The sequence below is a fragment of the Oncorhynchus keta genome, chromosome 26 (genome assembly GCF_023373465.1).
Source record: "Oncorhynchus keta strain PuntledgeMale-10-30-2019 chromosome 26, Oket_V2, whole genome shotgun sequence".
Lineage (NCBI taxonomy): Eukaryota > Metazoa > Chordata > Actinopteri > Salmoniformes > Salmonidae > Oncorhynchus > Oncorhynchus keta.
The window spans coordinates 13,254,506-13,274,307 of NC_068446.1; the positions used below are offsets into that span (position 1 = coordinate 13,254,506).

Consider the following 19,802-nt stretch of genomic DNA (forward strand, 5'->3'; position numbering starts at 1 on the left):
CCTACAGAGGGGATCTGGCTGACTCACTAAACACAAATGCTTCATTGTAAATTATGTCTGAGTGTTGGAGTGTGCCCCTGGCTAACAGTAAATACAATAAATACAATTTGTGACATCTGGTTTGATTAATATAAGACATTTGAAATTATTTAGACTTTTACTTTTTTCTTTTGATACTTAAGTATATTTGTGCAATTACATTTACTTGTGATACTTAAGTAAATTTAAAACCAAATATTTTTAGACTTTTACTCAAGTAGAATTTTACTCTTTCCCTTTCAATTGAATCATTTTCTATTAAGATATATTTACTTTTTTTTCTCAAGTGTGACAATTGGGTACTTTTTCCACCACTGCCTTCAAGGTCGCTTCCAAACTTCCAAACTCACTCACACGCACTTCTCCACAGCTCCAGACAGCTCCATTCCCACGTAAGTAGTTACAATGGAGTACAAGGACGGTTTTGATTACAATAGTTATGTCTCCGACATGTGTCTGTGGCAGGTGCATGTGCTTTGAAAGTGTTTAAGTTTTAGATTGACTTGTTTTTATATGTAGCTTAGGTTATAGTTCGTGGGTAATATGCCATCACAAATAGGATTACATTTGAGTGTAGATTATACCCGCGTTAATATTTCAGAAAATGTAAAGAGTGAAAGTTGCCGGTAAGTTAGTCTTTCATGGCCTCATGGTTTATTGATAGATTTTCCGTTAAGTTTGTTTGATAGGGTAACCTATTAATTCCTTGGTGATATGGATTTATTTTCAGCCTACCTGCATTATTAGTTATTCTCACCACATACATTAATATAAAAGAATGTGTCCCTTTTGCAGCCTAATGTATAACCTTGGTTATTTTTATAATACAACAAATAATACAACGAAAATGGCGTTGTATTATTTAGTTGTTTTTTCTGTTGTGTTATCTGTCCTGCCCATTTTGGTAGGCTTTGGTCTGCACCTCTCATTCTCATTTGGTGTCGGGGTTGTTTATCATCTCTGTTGTCCCATCGTCTCTCTTCTGCCCCCTTGCTTCTCTCCCATCTTGTGCTTCCCGGAATGTTGAGTGCGCAGAGCGAGCCACTCAAATGGAACACATTTCCATAGGAATTACACGCAAATTAGAGCTAGAATGGCAGAGGAACTCGAAAGACTTCATGATGGACAGCGATGATCTGTCTGATCCCTATCCAAACTGAGCAGTGTAGCCTATATCAGCAGTGAGGGATTGTTGATGGATATTTTTAAGCCCCAAGCGAGTGAAGCAGGAGGGCACCTGATTTCTCCTTGTCTCCTTTCTCACACTGTTTTTGTTCCTCTCTCTCTCTCTCTCTCTCTCTCTCTCTCTCTCTCTCTCTCTCTCTCTCTCTCTCTCGCGCGCTCTCTCGCTCTCTCGCTCTCTCTCTCTCTCTCTCTCTCTCTCTCTCTCTCTCTCTCTCTCTCTCTCTCTCTCTCTCTCATTATCTCCCTCACTCCTCTTCATCATCTCCCTCATCCTCTTTCCTCTCTCCCTCTCTGCAGGACGTGTTGGTCCCGGTGTGTGATTCCTTTCTGTGCCGAACAGTGCCTACCCATCTCTTTTCCTTCCTGGCCTGCGTGTTGCGCTAGTGACAGGATCATGGCTGCCTTCAAGGGGATCTGGACGCAGGAGTTTTGGCGTTGCGTCGGGGCGGAGTTCCTGGCCATGATGATCTTCGTGCTCCTCAGCCTGGGTTCCACCATCAACTGGGCGGTTGAGGAGGAGCATACACCCCACCCTGACCTGGTCCTCATCTCCCTTTGCTTCGGACTCAGTATTGCCACCCTGGTCCAGTGCTTTGGACACATCAGTGGTGCCCATATTAACCCTGCGGTGACCACTGCCATGGTGGTGACCCGGAGACTCAGCCTGGCAAAGGCTGTGTTTTACCTGCTGGCCCAGTGTCTGGGGGCCGTGGTGGGGGCGGCTGTGCTCTACGGGGTTACTCCAGGCTCCGTCAGGGGCGAGTTGGGCGTCACATCAGTAAGGAGGAGGGGGAGACTAACTCTGGACTTTAAATGTCACTGAAATAGTTGTCTTAAGTGTAGAATGAATATAAGTTGAGTGTGTAGAGTCTTTTGTCTGACAGCGAATTCTGTTGACTTATTATAGGGTATATTAGCTGTTTTCATCATCATTGAAGAGAAACTACACACTTTGAAAAAAGTGTGTAGTTAGAGCTTAAATAGAGCTTAAATATGTTATTTGGCTAGCCCCATAAACTAATCCAGTTGGCACAGATGTCAATTCAACGTCTATTTCACGTTGGTTCAACGTAGTTTCATTGAAATTACCTGGAAACAACGTTGATTTAACTAGTGTGTGCCCAGTGGGAATCCTTTAACTCTTTTTGGTTCCATGTAGAAACCTTTCCACGGAAAGTTTAGGAAATAGGGTGCCATTTGGGACCTTGTCCTCATGTCTTCTGTACTGGCATTACATCCTCTCCTATTGGCTAACCAAGGTCATGTGACTCTCCCCAGGTGAACACCAGTATCTCCGTGGGTCACGCTCTGGTGATAGAATTCTTCATCACCTTTGAGCTCGTTTTCACCGTGTTCGCCACCTGTGACTCCAAACGCAGCGACCTGAAGGGCTCGGCTGCCCTGGCCATCGGCGTCTCTGTCTGCATTGGACACCTGTTTGCTGTGAGTAGTACCTCAGGTAGCCAAAATAGTTAGCAACACTTCATCAGTCAACAAGGAACACTAACCCTAACTTTACCCCTACACCTAAACCTAACTCTAGCCCTGCCCTCAACCCTAACCTGTTTTCAGCCATAGCTAGGGTTGCAAAGGGAGGGTATATTACTGATAACATTTCAAGTTTACCTGTAAACTATCAGAATTTTGGTAGTTTTCAAGGTTTAGGGGAATTTTATTGCATGACATCTAGTGGCCATTTTTGGGTAGCTACATCAGATTATCACGAAGCGTCTATCTCTGGCCCTCTGTGTGGCCTTGTTACATGTAAAATATATAAAATAATCAAGTATGATTAAAACATGTAATGACAAAGCTGTAAATCATAAATATAAAACATCAACTTAATGAATACCATTCATGAGTGTTTCAGCTTGAAATATGTTATTACACACTATATATATTTTACAATGTCAATTTGTCTTTGTAGTAAATGTTTTGGCACCAAAACAGACAGTAGTTGGAGTGTTTTCTAATTAGGCTACATTTTAAATTACATTTATTGTAATTTAGCAGACACTCTTATCCTGAGTGACTTAAAATTACTCAGCTATTAGCTATCAGCAAAGGCAGTGCTAGTAAAAAAAAGTCAAGTGAGTGTTAGTTCATGAACGGCAAGGGAGTTATTTTTATTTTTTTGCAGGGTGTGGGTGTTAGGCGGAGCAGCACAGGGGAACCCAAGAGCAGACTCAGACCAGAAAACAGGAATGAATGAACCAAGATATTTATTGTAACAGGGATGAAGATGAAGTGCAGATCCAGGGAAGTTCGGATGAATTGTAGGAAAGATGTGGAGTCCTATATGAGTTTCTAGCTATTTTTGAAGCACATGTTGTGTCATAGAAACTAATATGTAACACTGTAAATTATAAAAGCTAAAATGTTTTATTGAAATTACAAAGTCATTTGTGGAATATTAGGTTTCTATATTGTTGTCACTAGTTACCACAGCCACAAAATAAAATGGCTTTATTATGAAAATGCATGAAAACAAACGCTTTTTGGTCTTAATTTAAGGTTAGGGTTAGGTATACGGTTAGCAGTGTGGTTACGGTTAGGGTTACATTGATGGTTAAATTTAACACCGGATCTTAAGAAGAGAAATAGTAGAAATAGGCAGGGTTTAGGTATAATTATGACTTTGTGGTTGTGGTAACTAGTGACGACCCCCCTTTTTTTAAAATCTCCTTTTCATTTCTTTCTGTGCCCCCCAATGTTTAGATATACTGGTTAAAGTTACCAGGTTGTGAGCTAGCTAGCCAATGAGGTAACATGACTGAAGAAAGTATAAACAAATGGTTAACAACGTCGACGCGCGAGTAGTTTTAGAACAGACCGGGACATGGTTTTTGAAAAAAAAATGTGATCCCTGCAGATTGAGATTTCTGCTCTTCACTCTGTTGTCAGTTTTAGCCTACATTTCACTGATCTTAGTAGCAGAAAGCATTTTTGTCTGCAGTTTTCGGTTTGGCTATTTGTTTCAAGTAGATGTGGCGCCCGCCCCCGCCCGCACGGCTGGTCATGTTGCCCGTACCTAAATCCGCAACCGATTTTGTATTAGTCTATAAATAAATCTCTTTGCTAAAATTCGTCATCTCTTGTTGTTTTTCAATCAACCAACAAAACACATTGTGACAGGCTTAAAAAAAAAAAATGTAAGTCCAAAAAATAATAGTACATTTGAAAAAAATTTAAAATAAAAATACAATTAAAATGAATGATAAAGTCAAATAAAAACATGTATTTTTCTTAATCTATTTATTTTCCTTGGTGCATATATATGTACATACATACACACATATACATACATACACACATACATACACACATATACATACATACATACATACATACATACATACATACATACATACATACATACATACATACATACATACATACATACATACATACATACATAGATGGCCGCCTCGCTTCGCGTTCCTAAGAAACTATGCAGTTTTTTGTTTTTTTACGTGTTATTTCTTACATTATAGTACCCCAGGTCATCTTAGGTTTCATTACATACAGTCGAGAAGAACTACTGAATATAAGATCAGCGTCAACTCACCATCAGTACGACCAAAGAATATGTTTTTCGCGACGCGGATCCTGTGTTCTGCCTTACAAACAGGACAACGGAATGGATCGCATGCAGCGACCCAAAAAAACGACTCCGCAAAAGAGGGAAACGAGGTGGTCTTCTGGTCAGACTCCGGAGACGGGCACACCGTGCACCACTCCCTAGCATTCTTCTTGCCAATGTCCAGTCTCTAGACAACAAGGTTGATGAAATCCGAGCAAGGGTAGCATTCCAGAGGGACATCAGAGACTGTAACGTTCTGTGCTTCACGGAAACATGGCTTACTGGAGAGACGCTATCCGAAGCGGTGCAGCCAACTGGTTTCTCCACGCATCGCGCCGATAGAAACAAACACCTTTCTGGTAAGAAGAGGGGCGGGGGAGTATGCCTTATGGCTAACGAGACATGGTGTGATGAAAGAAACATACAGGAAACTCTAATCCTTCTGTTCACCTGATTTAGAATTCCTCACAATCAAATGTAGACCGCATTATCTACCAAGATAATTATCTTCGATTATAATCACAGCCGTATATATCCCCTTCCAAGCAGACACATCGATGGCTCTGAACAAACTTTATTTAACTCTTTGCAAACTGGAAACCATTTATCCGGAGGCTGCATTCATTGTAGCTGGGGATTTTAACAAGGCTAATCTGAAAACAAGACTCCCTAAATATTATCAGCATATCGATTGCGCAACCAGGGGTGGAAAAACCTTGTATCATTGTTACTCTAACTTCCGCGACGCATATAAGGCCCTGCCCCGCCCCCCTTTCGGAAAAGCTGACCACGACTCCATTTTGCTGATCCCTGCCTACAGACAGAAACTAAAACTAGAGGCTCCCACGCTGAGGTCTGTCCAACGCTGGTCCGACCAAGCTGACTCCACACTCCAAGTCTGCTTCCATCACGTGGACTGGGATATGTTTCGTATTGCGTCAGATAACAACATTGACGAATACGCTGATTCGGTGTGCGAGTTCATTAGAACATGCGTTAAAGATGTCGTTCCCATAGCAACGATTAAAACATTCCCTAACCAGAAACCATGGATTGATGGCAGCATTCGCGTGAAACTGAAAGCGCGAACCACTGCTTTTAATCAGAGCAAGGTGTCTGGTAACATGACCGAATACAAACAGTGCAGCCATTCCCTCCGCAAGGCTATCAAACAAGCTAACAAGCCAATTTGTAAGTCGCTCTGGATAAGAGCGTCTGCTAAATGACTTAAATGTAATGTAAATGTCTAAGCGTCAATACAGAGGCAAAGTAGAATCTCAATTCAACGGCTCAGACACAAGAGGCATGTGGCAGGGTCTACAGTCAATCACGGACTACAGGAAGAAATCCAGCCCAGTCACGGACCAGGATGTCTTGCTCCCAGGCAGACTAAATAACTTTTTTTGCCCGCTTTGAGGACAGTGCCACTGACACAGCCTGCAACGAAAACATGCGGTCTCTCCTTCACTGCAGCCGAGGTGAGTAAGACATTTAAACGTGTTAACCCTCGCAAGGCTGCAGGCCCAGACGGCATCCCCAGCCGCGCCCTCAGAGCATGCGCAGCCCAGCTGGCCGGTGTGTTTACGGACATATTCAATCAATCCCTATACCAGTCTGCTGTTCCCACATGCTTCAAGAGGGCCACCATTGTTCCTGTTCCCAAGAAAGCTAAGGTAACTGAGCTAAACGACTACCACCCCGTAGCACTCACTTCCGTCATCATGAAGTGCTTTGAGAGACTAGTCAAGGACCATATCACCTCCACCCTACCTGACACCCTAGACCCACTCCAATTTGCTTACCGCCCAAATAGGTCCACAGACGATGCAATCTCAACCACACTGCACAATGCCCAAACCCATCTGGACAAGAGGAATACCTATGTGAGAATGCTGTTCATCGACTACAGCTCGGCATTCAACACCATAGTACCCTCCAAGCTCGTCATCAAGCTCGAGACCCTGGGTCTTGACCCCGCCCTGTGCAACTGGGTACTGAACTTCCTGACGGGCCGCCCCCAGGTGGTGAGGGTAGGTAACAACATATCCTCCCCTCTGATCCTCAACACTGGGGCCCCACAAGGGTGCGTTCTGAGCCCTCTCCTGTACTCCCTGTTCACCCACGACTGCGTGGCCACGCACGCCTCCAACTCAATCATCAAGTTTGCGGACGACACAACAGTGGTAGGCTTGATTACCAACAACGACGAGACGGCCTACAGGGAGGAGGTGAGGGCCCTCAGAGTGTGGTGTCAGGAAAATAACCTCACACTCAACGTCAACAAAACTAAGGAGATGATTGTGGACTTCAGGAAACAGCAGAGGGAACACCCCCCTATCCACATCGATGGAACAGTAGTGGAGAGGGTAGCAAGTTTTAAGTTCCTCGGCATACACATCACAGACAAACTGAATTGGTCCACTCACACAGACAGCATCGTGAAGAAGGCGCAGCAGCGCCTCTTCAACCTCAGGACGCTGAAGAAATTCGGCTTGTCACCAAAAGCACTCACAAACTTCTACAGATGCACAATCGAGAGCATCCTGGCGGGCTGTATCACCGCCTGGTACGGCAACTGCTCCGCCCTCAACCGTAAGGCTCTCCAGAGGGTAGTGAGGTCTGCACAACGCATCACCGGGGGCAAACTACCTGCCCTCCAGGACACCTACACCACCCGATGTTACAGGAAGGCCATAAAGATCATCAAGGACATCAACCACCCGAGCCACTGCCTGTTCACCCCGCTATCATCCAGAAGGCGAGGTCAGTACAGGTGCATCAAAGCTGGGACCGAGACAGAAAAACAGCTTCTATCTCAAGGCCATCAGACTGTTAAACAGCCACCACTAACATTGAGTGGCCGCTGCCAACACACTGACACTGACTCAACTCCAGCCACTTTAATAATGGGAATTGATGGGAATGATGTAAATATATCACTAGCCACTTTAAACAATGCTACCTTATATAATGTTACTTACCCTACATTATTCATCTCACATGCATACGTATATACTGTACTCTATATCATCGACTGCATCTTGCCTATGCTGCTCTGTACCATCACTCATTCATATATCTTTATGTACATATTCTTTATCCCCTTACACTGTATATAAGACAGTAGTTTAGGAATTGTTAGTTAGATTACTTGTTGGTTATTACTGCATTGTCGGAACTAGAAGCACAAGCATTTCGCTACACTCGCATTAACATCTGCTAACCATGTGTATGTGACAAATAAAATTTGATTTGATTACATACGCACACGTACTCAAAAACACACAAAAAACATATAACACTTGCAGCAGCATTATCAAGGTTCTTATCAGCTATTTCAAGCATTCGCTGAGACGACGGGCCAATAATTCGTTTTTAGGTTTTACAGTACCTTACACAACATGTATCTGCACATTTACCTAATCACCCCGTTCACTCTGTCCAGTTTGAAATATAGTTGAATAGTGGAGACCAGAGTCTATCAAACTTGGGCTGTCTCTTGTGGAGGTCATAAGTGAGCTTTTCAAGAGGAAGAAAGTCAACAATCTGGTCAATCCACATTTTAAATGTAGGAGGGGTATTAGAGGCCCACAATAGAAGAATACATTTCTTAGCAAAGTATGTAATAGTCATAAGCTAATCTTCTCTATCAGGATCAAGAACAAAGTCCTGCTGGGCATTAAGAAGATAGATACACGAATCTGGCAATCTCCCTACAGCTCCAAAATACATGCATATGGGTTCCACTTTCAGAGGTACATCTTTTACAGCTAGGAGTCATATCTGTTTTCATTCTATGGAGTCTCAAAGGAGTATAATAACATTTGTACAAAAATTTGTAATTAGATTCTTTCATTTTTACACTGGTAGAGGAGCAAACCTCTGCCCATGTCGCAAACCTCTGCCCATAACTCATCACTGATAGTCAGACCAAGGTCCTTTTCCCAGATTATTTTCAAAGGAGTAAAGGAGGAGCTTCCTTTCTCAGAAAGGAGTCTATAGATGTAAGATATTTAGATTTATGGTGTGACAAGAAGGGTTTCAAATTCATTCAACTGAGTTCTAAACCTCCTCTTGGAGGTAGTAAATGAGGAAACTACATGTCTAATTTTTTAGATATTTAAAAAAAAATGGGATCTTGGCACATTGAATTCACTGCAGAGCTCTTGAAAGGATTTCAGTGTAGTGGTTTTCTGATGATATAGGTCTGAAAAGGTCCTGATTCCTAGAGCATGACAAAGATTAAAGTTGGCATCCCTCAGGGCTTTTGGCAAGTCTGGGGTGCCTACTATAGGCGAGTGAGAACATATTTGGGAGTAAATGCCCAGGTATTTCTTACAGTCCCTCCACGCTAGTAGGGTGCTGTAAATCACAAAGGTTTTGGCTATGTTGCCCACTTCACTAAAGTTATTAATGAATATAATTGAGCTTAAGGGCAATGAACCACAGGATTGGGGTTCTATCTGAATCCACGTTGACTCTTGTCTGTTTGTGATCCATGTTAGCATGTTGCGGATTTGGGCAGACCAGTAGTACAATTGAAGGAAGGGAAGGGCAAGACCACCCTAAGATTCAGGTTTCGATAGAGTGGAAAACTTGATCCTAGGTTTTTTATTGCCCCATATAAATTTGGTGATGCTTTGGTTAGTTGTTTTGAAGAAGGAAACTGGGAGATAGTATGGGAGCATCTGAAATAAGTAGTTCAGTCTAGGGAGGACGTTCATACGGATTACATTAGTTCTTCCTACTAAGCTAATTGGGAGGGAGATCCAGGTTTGGAGATCGTTCTTGATTCGATCCAGGAGTAGAAGATAATTTTCCTTAAAAAGGCTATTCAGATGTGGTGTTATGAAGATCCCGAGGTATTGAAAACCCTGTGTTTTCCATTGGAAAGGACAAAGTGTCTTCATAGAGCTGGTGAGTGTAATATTGAGAGGGCAGACAGTGGATTTGTTCAAATTGATCTTATAATCTGAAAACTTGCCATACTGAGCAATTGTGTCTAAAATGAGAGAGAGGGATTTCTCAGGGTTGGATATGTAGAGCAAAGACATCATCTGCGTAAAGCGAAATCTTGTGCTGCAGCCCACCTGCAGAAACACCCATAATACTTGGATTACTCCTTATCAGCTCTGCCAGAGTCTCCGCCCCCAACAAGTAGAGCATCGGGGACAGCGAGCACCCTTGTCTTGTGCCCCGTTCCAGAGGGAATCTGTCAGAGTTCAGTCCATTGGTAGTCACCATGGCATTGGGATGAGAGTATAGTGATTTGATCCATTTAATAAAATTTGGGCCCATATTGAACTTTTCTAAGACTGAAAACAGAAAGCTCCACTCCATCCTGTCAAGCGCCTTCTCGGCATCCAGTGAAGCCAGCAGGACAGGGGTCTTCTGTGCGTTTACTTGATCAATAATATCAAAAAGACGGCGAATGTTATCAGAAGAGTATCTGTCTCTAATAAATCCGGTTTGGTCCGCTTTTATTATTTTGGGAAGAAGAGTGTTTAGTCTTTTGGCGAGCAATTTGGTAATTATTTTATAGTTGAAATCCAACAAGCTAATGGGCCGGAAGGACGAGCAGGATAGGGGGTCCTTGTCCTTTTTTATCAACACTGTAATGCGAGCTGTGTGCATTGAGTCTGGGAGAACTCCGTTTTTGCAAAAATCCTCCAACATTGGCATGAAGATAGGGCTGAGCTGGGGCCAAAAAGCTTTGTAGAACTCTCTGGGGAATCCATCTGGGCCTGGGGACTTATTAGGTGGCATGGAGGTAATTGCCTCCAGGATCTCCTCAGGAGTGATAGTTTAGGTAGCGAGATTCCCTCTAGGAAAGAGTGGAGTTCTGCCTCTGTGTGTTTTCTCTCAGAGGTATATAGTTTGCAGTAAAAATCATGAAAAGTTAAATGGATCTTTTTTGGGTCATATGTGACCTCGTCCTCTGCTGTTCGGATAGCCATGATTGTACGCTCTGACTGCTCCTTTTCAACGAGCATTTTTGAAAGTGTAAGGATAATAATTCAGCCATAGTTGTTCTGAAATGTTTATTGATTGCCAGCATTTTACTCCCTCCTCTATGTTTAATATAACACACATACATGAATTATTTAATTTCGGTTGCCTAGCGAGTGCAGATTTGTTTGTGTGAAGGTTGAATCCTTACTACAGAGAAAACGGCTGACGTGAAGTGTGTTCTATAGAAAGTATTTGATTCTGATGTGTGTCACAGAAAGTATTTGACTCTAGCTACAAAATTAAGGAAATTAGAGAGGGGGGATTCTGGCAGGGGGGGAGATTTTCGGCACAACACCTGTTAAATGGGTCAGATCTTTTGACCTTGTTGGGCTAGAAGCAAGCCGTTTTCTCTGTAGTAAGGATTCAACCTTCAAACAAACAAATCTGCACTCGCTTGTTTCTTTAAAGCACTCGGAAACAACGGTACAGGGTAGCCTGATGATTACAATAATTATTATCTTGGTTATTTTTTCATTGTCCCATTGTTCCCAAAATAAAACTTCAGGTCGCATCAAAATATTTCGTCGCACTTTAGAGCCCTGCTATGGCGATTTCCCCTTGAACCATATGGTCTATCCATCCACTAGAAACTCATGGACAATATGGACACAGATATAAAACCGGAATGCTATATGAAAACATTTTGAATAACACAAGTTGTTCAAGTATAAATTCTGAAAGTTACCATAGATTGCCATAGATTACCAGTTAATTACCAAAATTACTGAATGTTCCATTGCAACCCTAGCCATAGCCAGTGTAGGAGTCTGGTCATCCGATATCCATGATGGGTTGCCAAACTGGCCATGTTGCTACATGGGGCCAAATTAACCAGGGGAACTACACTAGTCCTCGGGTTGGAATGTCTCAAATAGTGTATTTGTGTAATATCTCTATACTCTTCTGTTTAGATCCCCTTCACTGGTGCCAGTATGAACCCCGCTCGATCATTTGGACCTGCCATGGTCACCTGGAGCTGGGAGAACCACTGGGTGAGAGAGAACAAATGATACACAATGCCATACACAACCATATACAAACTACACACATGAATATACAACCACGTGCAATCACTCAAACAAAACCAAAAACATCCTGTCTCAGAACTTAACTCATATACAGTATATCACATTTTTGTAAATATTTGAGTATATCTTTTCATGTGACAACACTGGAGAAATGACACTTTGCTACAATGTAAAGTAGTGAGTGTACAGCTTGTATACCAGTGTACATTTGCTGTCCCCTCAAAATAACTCAACACACAGCCATTAATGTCTAAACCGCTGGCAACAAAAGTGAGTACACCCCTAAGTGAAAATGTCCAAATTGGGCCAAAGTGTCAATATTTTGTGTGGCCACCATCATTTTAAAGCACTGCCTTAACCCTCTTGGGCATGGAGTTCACCAGAGCTTCACAGGTTGCCACTGGAGTCCTCTTCCACTCCTCCACTCCTCCACCTTCCGTTTGAGGATGCCCCACAGATGCTCAATGGGGTTTAGGTCTGGAGACATGCTTGGCCAGTCCATCACCTTTACCCTCAGCTTCTTTAGCAAGGCAGTGGTCGTCTTGGAGGTGTGTTTGGGGTCGTTATCATGTTGGAATACTGCCCTGCAGCCCAGTCTCCGAAGGGAGGGGATCATGCTCTGCTTCAGTATGTCACAGTACATGTTGGCATTCATGGTTCCCTCTATGAACTGTAGCTCCCCAGTGCCGGCAGCACTCATGCAGCCCCAGACCATGACACTCCCACAGCCCCAGACCATGACACTCCCACCACCATGCTTGACTGTAGGTAAGACACATTTGTCTTTGTACTCCTCACCTGGTTGCCGCCACACACGCTTGACACCATCTGAACCAAATACGTTTATCTTGGTCTCATCAGACAACAGAACATGGTTCCAGTAATCCATGTCCTTCGTCTGCTTGTCTTCAGCAAACTGTTTACGGCCTTTCTTGAGCATCATCTTTAGAAGAGGCTTCCTTCTGGGACGACAGCCATGCAGACCAATTTGATGCAGTGTACGGCGTATGGTCTGAGCACTGACAGGCTGACCCCGCACCCCTTCAACCTCTGCAGCAATGCTGGCAGCACTCATACTATTTCCCAAAGACAACCTCTGGATATGACGCTGAGCACGTGCACTCAACTTCTTTGGTCGACCATGGCGAGGCCTGTTCTGAATGGAACCTGTCCAGTTAAACCGCTGTATGGTCTTGGCCACCGTGCTGCAGCTCAGTTTCAGGGTCTTGGCAATCTTCTTATAGCCCAGGCCATCTTTATGTTAGAGCAACAATTATTTTTTTCAGATCCTCAGAGATTTCTTTGCCATGAGGTGCCATGTTGAACTTCCAGTGACCAGTCAGTATGAGGGAGTGTGAGAGCGATGACACCAAATTTAACACACCTGCTCCCCATTCACACCTGAGACCTTGTAACACTAACGAGTCACATGACACCGGGGAGGGATAATGGCTAATTGGGCCCAATTTGGACATTTCCACTTAGGGGTGTACTCACTTTTGTTGCCAGCGGTTTAGACATTGTGTGTGTTGAGTAATTTTGAGGGGACAGCAAATGTACACTGTTATACAAGCTGTACACTCACTACTTTACATTGTAGCAAAGTGTCATTTCTTCAGTGTTCAGTTCAGTTCACATGAAAAGATATACTCAAATATTTACACAAATGTGAGGGGTGTACTCACTTTTGTGATATACTGTACATCATATACATCAAACACACTGCTATGCTCTCATACTGATGCACCCATAGACACACACAACGACACATACATACCCACATGGGTAAATACAGTATACTAATAGTTCTCCCTCTCTCATCTCAGGTGTACTGGGTAGGCCCAGTGCTGGGCGGTGTGACAGCCGCAACTCTGTATGAGTACTTGTTCTGTCCCGACCCTGAGCTAAAGAGACGTTATACTGAGGTCCTTTCCAAGACTGGCTTCACCTCCACCAAATATCGAGAGGTCCAGAGCAGCTTAAGGGTAGACCGTGACCAACTGGCCAAAGAACACCCCTTCACCGTGATGGATGTGGAGAGAGCTGAACAGAAGGAGAGGGAGAGGGAGACGTCAGGGGAGGTGCTCTCCTCTGTATGACTAGTGAGGTGCACTGGGAGAGAAGACCAGACCACTGTACAGTCCCTTAACCCATATCCTCCCCTCAAAGAGACTGACCTCTTATAGAGACTAATCTCTGCTGGACTGACATCTCTAATGCTGACCGACCTAAAGACTTTCTCTTTTGACTGACTTGACCTCTTATGGAGACTGACTTGCTATGCAAACTGACAGTCAAAGACTGTAGACTGACTATAGACACAACAATAGACTTGCCTTCTGTAGAGATATAGACAGACTTAACACATACAGCATACTTTATATGTAGACACTTGCAATATAGACACAAACACAGACCAACCCCTAGATAACATACAGCAGCGGTCCTCCATTCTCAGTGTACGTGTTCAAATCTGCACCCTTTCAACTGGGTGCTCCTCTCTTTCTCTTCTTATCCTTTATGGCCTGAATGATCTATATGAGATGTTTCTTTAATAGCTAAAATATATACAATACAATTTATGAGTTTATATGTATGTAACAGTGTTGCTTTCATCCCTCGCCTCACCCCAACCTGGGCTTGAACCAGGGACTCTCTGAACACATTGATGACAGTCACCTTAGAAACATCACGATCTACAGTTGAAGTCAGAAGTTTACATACACTTTGGATGGAGCCATTAGAACTCGTTTTTCAACCACTCCACTAATTTCTTGTTAACATACTATAGTTTTGCCAAGTCGGTTATGACATCTACTTTGTGCATGATACAAGTAATTTTTCCAACAATTGTTTACAGTTAGATTATTTAACTTATAATTCACTGTATCCCAATTTCAGTGTGTCAGAAGTTTACATACACTGAGTTGACTGTGCCTTTAAACAGCTTGGAAAATTCCAGAAAATGTTGTCATGGCTTTAGAAGCCTCTGATAGGCTAATTGACATAATTTGAGTCAATTGGAGGTGTACCTGTGGATGTTATTTCAATGCCTACCTTCAAACTCAGTGCCTCTTTGCTTGACATCATGGGAAAATCAAAATAAATCAGCCAAGACCTCAGAAAAAAGATTGTAGACCTCCAGAAGACTGGTTCATCATTGGGAGCAATTTCCAAAAGCCCAAAGGTACCACGTTCATCTGTACAAGCAATAGTATGCAAGTATAAACACCATGGGACCACACAGCCGTCATATCGCTCAGGAACGAGACGCGTTCTGTCTCCTAGAGATGAACATAGTTTGGTGCAAAAACTCTCAAGACATCAGCCAGGAAGTTAAAGCTTGGTCACAAATGGGTCTTCCATTTGGAAGTGGGGACAATGACCCCAAGCATACTTCTAAAGTTGTGGCAAAATGGCCTAAGGACAATAAAGTCAAGGTATTGGAGTGGCCATCACAAAGCCCTGACCTCACTCCTATAGATAATTTGTGGGTAGAACTGAAAAAGCCTGCGTGAGTAAGGAGGCCTTTACAAGCCTTACTCAGTTACACCAGCTCTGCCATGAGGAATGGGCCAAAATTCACTCAACTTATTGTGGGAAGCTTGAGGAATGCTACCCATAACGTTTGACCCAAGTTAAACAATTTAAAGGTAAATGCTACCAAATACTAATTGAGTGTATGTAAACGTTTTACCCACTGGGAAAGTAATGAAAGAAATAAACGCTGAAATAAATCATTCTCTCTACTATTATTCAGACATTTCACATTCTTAAACACTTCTTAGGGCTGCAGTCCCGTTAACGGGATCGATATGACAACAGACAGTGAAAGTGCAGGGTGCCAAATTCAAAACAACAGAAATCTCATAATTAAAATTCCTCAGACATACATGTATCTTATACCGTTTTAAAGGTAGTCTTGTTGTTAATCCCACCACAGTATCCGATTTCAAATAGGCTTTACATCGAAATCACCACAAATGATTGTTAGGTCACCACCAACTTACAGAAAAACATTTTTCCAGCCAAAGAGAGGAGTCACAAAAAGCACAAATAGAGATAAAATGAATCACTAACCTTTGATGATCTTCATCAGATGACACTCATAGGACTTCATGTTACATAATACATGTATGTTTTGTTTGATAAAGTTCATATTGATATTTTAAAAATCTCAGTATACATTGACGCGTTACGTCCACTAGTTCCAAAAACATCCGGTGATATTGCAGAGAGCCACATAATTTTACAGAAATACTCATTATAAATGTTGATAAATACAATTTTTAGACATGGAAATATAGATATACCTCTCCTTAATGCAACCGCTGTGTCAGATTTCAAAAAAACTTTACGGAAAAAGCAAACTATGCAATAATCTGAGACGGCAATCAGAAGAAAAAAAATGTATCCGCCATGTTGGAGTCAACAGAAATCAAAAATAACACTATAAATATTCCTTTACCTTTGATGATCTTCATCAGAATGCACTACCAGGAATCCTAGTTCCACAATAAATGTTTTTTTCGTTCGATAATGTCCATTATTTATGTCCAAGTAGCTACTTTTGTTAGTGCGTTTAGTACACAAATCCGAATGCTCGTGCAGGTCCAGCCGGACATCGGACAAAAACTTCAAAACGTTATGTTACAGGTCGAAGAAACTTGTTAAACTAAGCATAGAATCAATCTTTAGGATGGTGTTATCATAAATCTTCCATAACGTTCCAACCGGAGAATTCCCCATTGTCTATGGAAATACCATGGAAAGCAAGTTCACTATCATGTGAAATGCGCGTGACCAGGACCTGGCTCTCTGCCAGACCACTGACTCAAAGAGCTCTCATCCTGCCCCACAATACAGTAGAAGCCATATTCAAGTTTCTAGAGACGGTTGATATCTATTGGAAGCCTTAGGAAGTGCAACATAACCAATATCCCACTATGTATTCAATAGGGCTGGGTTGAAAACCGACCAACCTCAGATTTCCCACTTCCTGTTTGGATTTCTTCCCAGGTTTTGCCTGCCATTTGATTTATGTTATACTCACAGACATCATTCAAACAGTTTTAGATACTTCAGAGTGTTTTCTATCCAATACTAATAATAGCATGCATATGTTAGCAACTAGGACTGAGGAGCAGGCAGTTTACTCTGGGGACCTCTGGGCACATTTCATCCAAGCTTCTCAATACTGCCCCTTTAATTAAAATAAAGTGGTGATCCTAACTGACCTAAAACAGGGAATTTTTACTTGGATTAAATGTCAGGAATTGTGAAAAACTGAGTTTAAATGTATTTTGGCTAAGCTGTATGTAAACTTCCGACTTTAACTGTGTCACTCCACAAAAGCCACAGTCCTTGCAGAGCAAGGGGAACAACTACTTCAAGGTCTCAGAGCAAGTGATGTCATCGATTGAAATGCCACTAGCGTGCACCACTAACTCGCTAGCCAATTCACACTGCTTACATGCATGTATAAGATGTGGCAGGGATAAACAATGTTCATGAATAAAGATTACTGGAGGTGGGTTGGACAGATTTATTCTACTTTTACTGTATTCATTTTTACTCTTTTACTGTCTCCCTTCCTTACGATTTTTGCTTTTGTTAATATGTCCTCCCCTCCTATCCCTCTCATATTTTGGGCTCGATTCAATCCGTGGCGCAAAGAGCTGCGCTACAGGGCATAGGAATTTAAAGGCAATTTTCCCACGTTAGTGGAGACTGCATATCTGAGCTGGATCGGAAATTACCTTTAAATTGCAATCACGCTTCAGCGATATGAAAAATTCAAGCCCTTAATCACAGACACACACACTTACATACACTCACAGACTGATCTTCCTTTGTTTAAGGTAAGTCCTATAATCTATAGAGTGATTGTATAAAAAGCAGATAATGTAGCCTGTTTCATGTTGTTTTTCTACTGTTAATATGTTGGACATATCTCTTGAATTGAATATCAATTGTCTCTCCCCTGAGCTGTGCTTCAGTATACTGTACATCATAACTAATAAAGTTAAACCGATGGATTGGTTGATAAATTGATTGATTAATTGATTGGCCGATTTAGCAACATGATTTTGTTATTTTTTCCATATCCCAGCACAATGGGATACAATGTTTTCCAAAACAAATCCCCTGCATGTTTGAGGCTAGAAATGGTTAAAACGTTGGGCCAGTAACCGAAAGGTTGCTGGATTAAACCCCGGAGCTGAGAATGTAAAAATCTGTCGTTCTGCCCCTGAGCAAGGCAGTTAACCCACAGGTTCCCCGGGCGCCGAAGACGTAGATGTCAATTACGGCAGCCCCCCGCAGCTCTCTGATTCAGAGGGGTTGGGTTAAATGCATAAGACACTTTTCAGTTGAATGCATTCAGTTGTACAAATGACTTGTATTCCGCTTTCCCCAAAGTTAAACTGGTGTACTTACCGCTGTCTAACAGCAGGGGGCACTAACAACCTCAGGAAAGGCTTGAGTGGGAAGTTTTAGTTTTTGGGAAAGCGCAAGCATGTACGTGCGTGATGTTCGTTTGTGAGCGCATAGGTATGTGCCCCTTAGCGAAAAACCACATGATTTCACATGTAGAAAAGCACATGGGATTTGAAGTGCTGAGTCATTAACCAAAAAGTGTGGATTTTTGTGTGACAACTAATTGAGCGACTTTGGGTAATTTATTTGAATTCCGTTAATTATTATTTTATTTTTTGTGAACTCATTGCACACGTTGAACATTTTCTCTAGAGATAAAGCAGATCAAGCCAGAACTGTGCGATGTAGTAGGGGGATTTAGTTTCCAACAATAAGCTACAAAGTTCAGCGCAGAAAACATTGTTATTAACAACAATGACCATAATCCATTACACACCTACTTGTACGGTCTGTGTGTTTCTTATATGCGACCTCAGGTTAGTGTGGGGCAGACACGGAGAGAGAGACGAGAGAGAAGAATGCATGATCTCTGGAGGGATAGAGAGCAGTCGTGAGGTATCTCTACCTGAAAATGTTGATTGATAGTTGATATTCAGCAGTCATAAAAGTATACCTTATTTACAACGAATAAAATAGGGATTTTGTCAGGCAGCATATGAAGTAGCTCTATATAGATGAGATGGTGACTTTGAATTAAATAATAGTAATCAAATAAAACAAATGTAATATACACAACTTAAGTATTTTATTAAAGCAAAGTCATGTGAATAAATTATGGTTAATGACTGATAAGCAGTAATGGGCAGTCACTACCATCATGGGACTTTTTTTCATGGTTTTATTCTGTGTTGTTATAGCATTCAATCTGCATAATGCATAGTGCATTTTATTTTGTTGTGTTGCTTTTTTTTACTTTAGCTTATTTAGTAAATACTTTCTTAACTCTGTTTTCTTAAAACTGCATTGTTGGTTAATAAGGGCTTGTAAGTAAGTATTTCACGGTAAGGTTTTTGTATTCGGCGTCTGTGACAAATACAATTTCATTTGATTTCATGTAAAATATATATATATAATAATTGAAAACTAAAATGGAAAAAAAGTAACGTTTTTATAATCAAACCGAAACGGAACTGACCTCAAAAATAATTAATCATCCAGGACTTTTGAACTCACAATATCTTGGTTCACAGTATTACAATCTTTCTGCAACACAACCACACCTGTGCTATAATAACTAATTCCACCTGTATCTTTACACTTACACAGTGAATCTCAGCTTTGTTAAAAAATATACTCATATCATAGTGATTCAGGAGTAACATTAAAACAGAATAATATATGCCTCACCAACATTCGACAACTATACAGAAAACCCTCAAATTGCTGAACTAAGTCAATTAAATCGATAAGAGAATAGTCAGATTAACTGGTGATGAAAATAGCAGTGGAGATGGCTCTCTTTCGCTGAATGCAGAGATGTATTATAGGTAATGAATGTGTGTAAGAACACTAGAATG

General features: G+C 41.8%; 1 protein-coding gene across 2 annotated transcripts in view; it reads left to right on the top strand.

Annotated features, from left to right (window-relative positions):
- Positions 1-17,876, top strand: part of LOC118371477 (aquaporin-4-like) — a 34,241-nt gene extending 16,365 nt beyond the window's left edge. The window contains exons 1-5 of one of the 2 annotated variants that reach the window (XM_035756923.2): positions 371-431; positions 1,522-2,002; positions 2,503-2,667; positions 11,731-11,811; positions 13,674-17,876. In XM_035756923.2, coding sequence (XP_035612816.1) covers positions 1,619-2,002; positions 2,503-2,667; positions 11,731-11,811; positions 13,674-13,946 — 903 coding nt within the window. In that variant the 5' untranslated portion in view covers positions 371-431; positions 1,522-1,618 and the 3' untranslated portion in view covers positions 13,947-17,876. Of the gene's footprint in view, positions 1-370; positions 432-1,521; positions 2,003-2,502; positions 2,668-11,730; positions 11,812-13,673 lie in introns of those variants that run through there. The other variant, XM_035756922.2, reaches the window with a different exon arrangement.
- Positions 17,877-19,802: the final 1,926 nt, after the last annotated feature.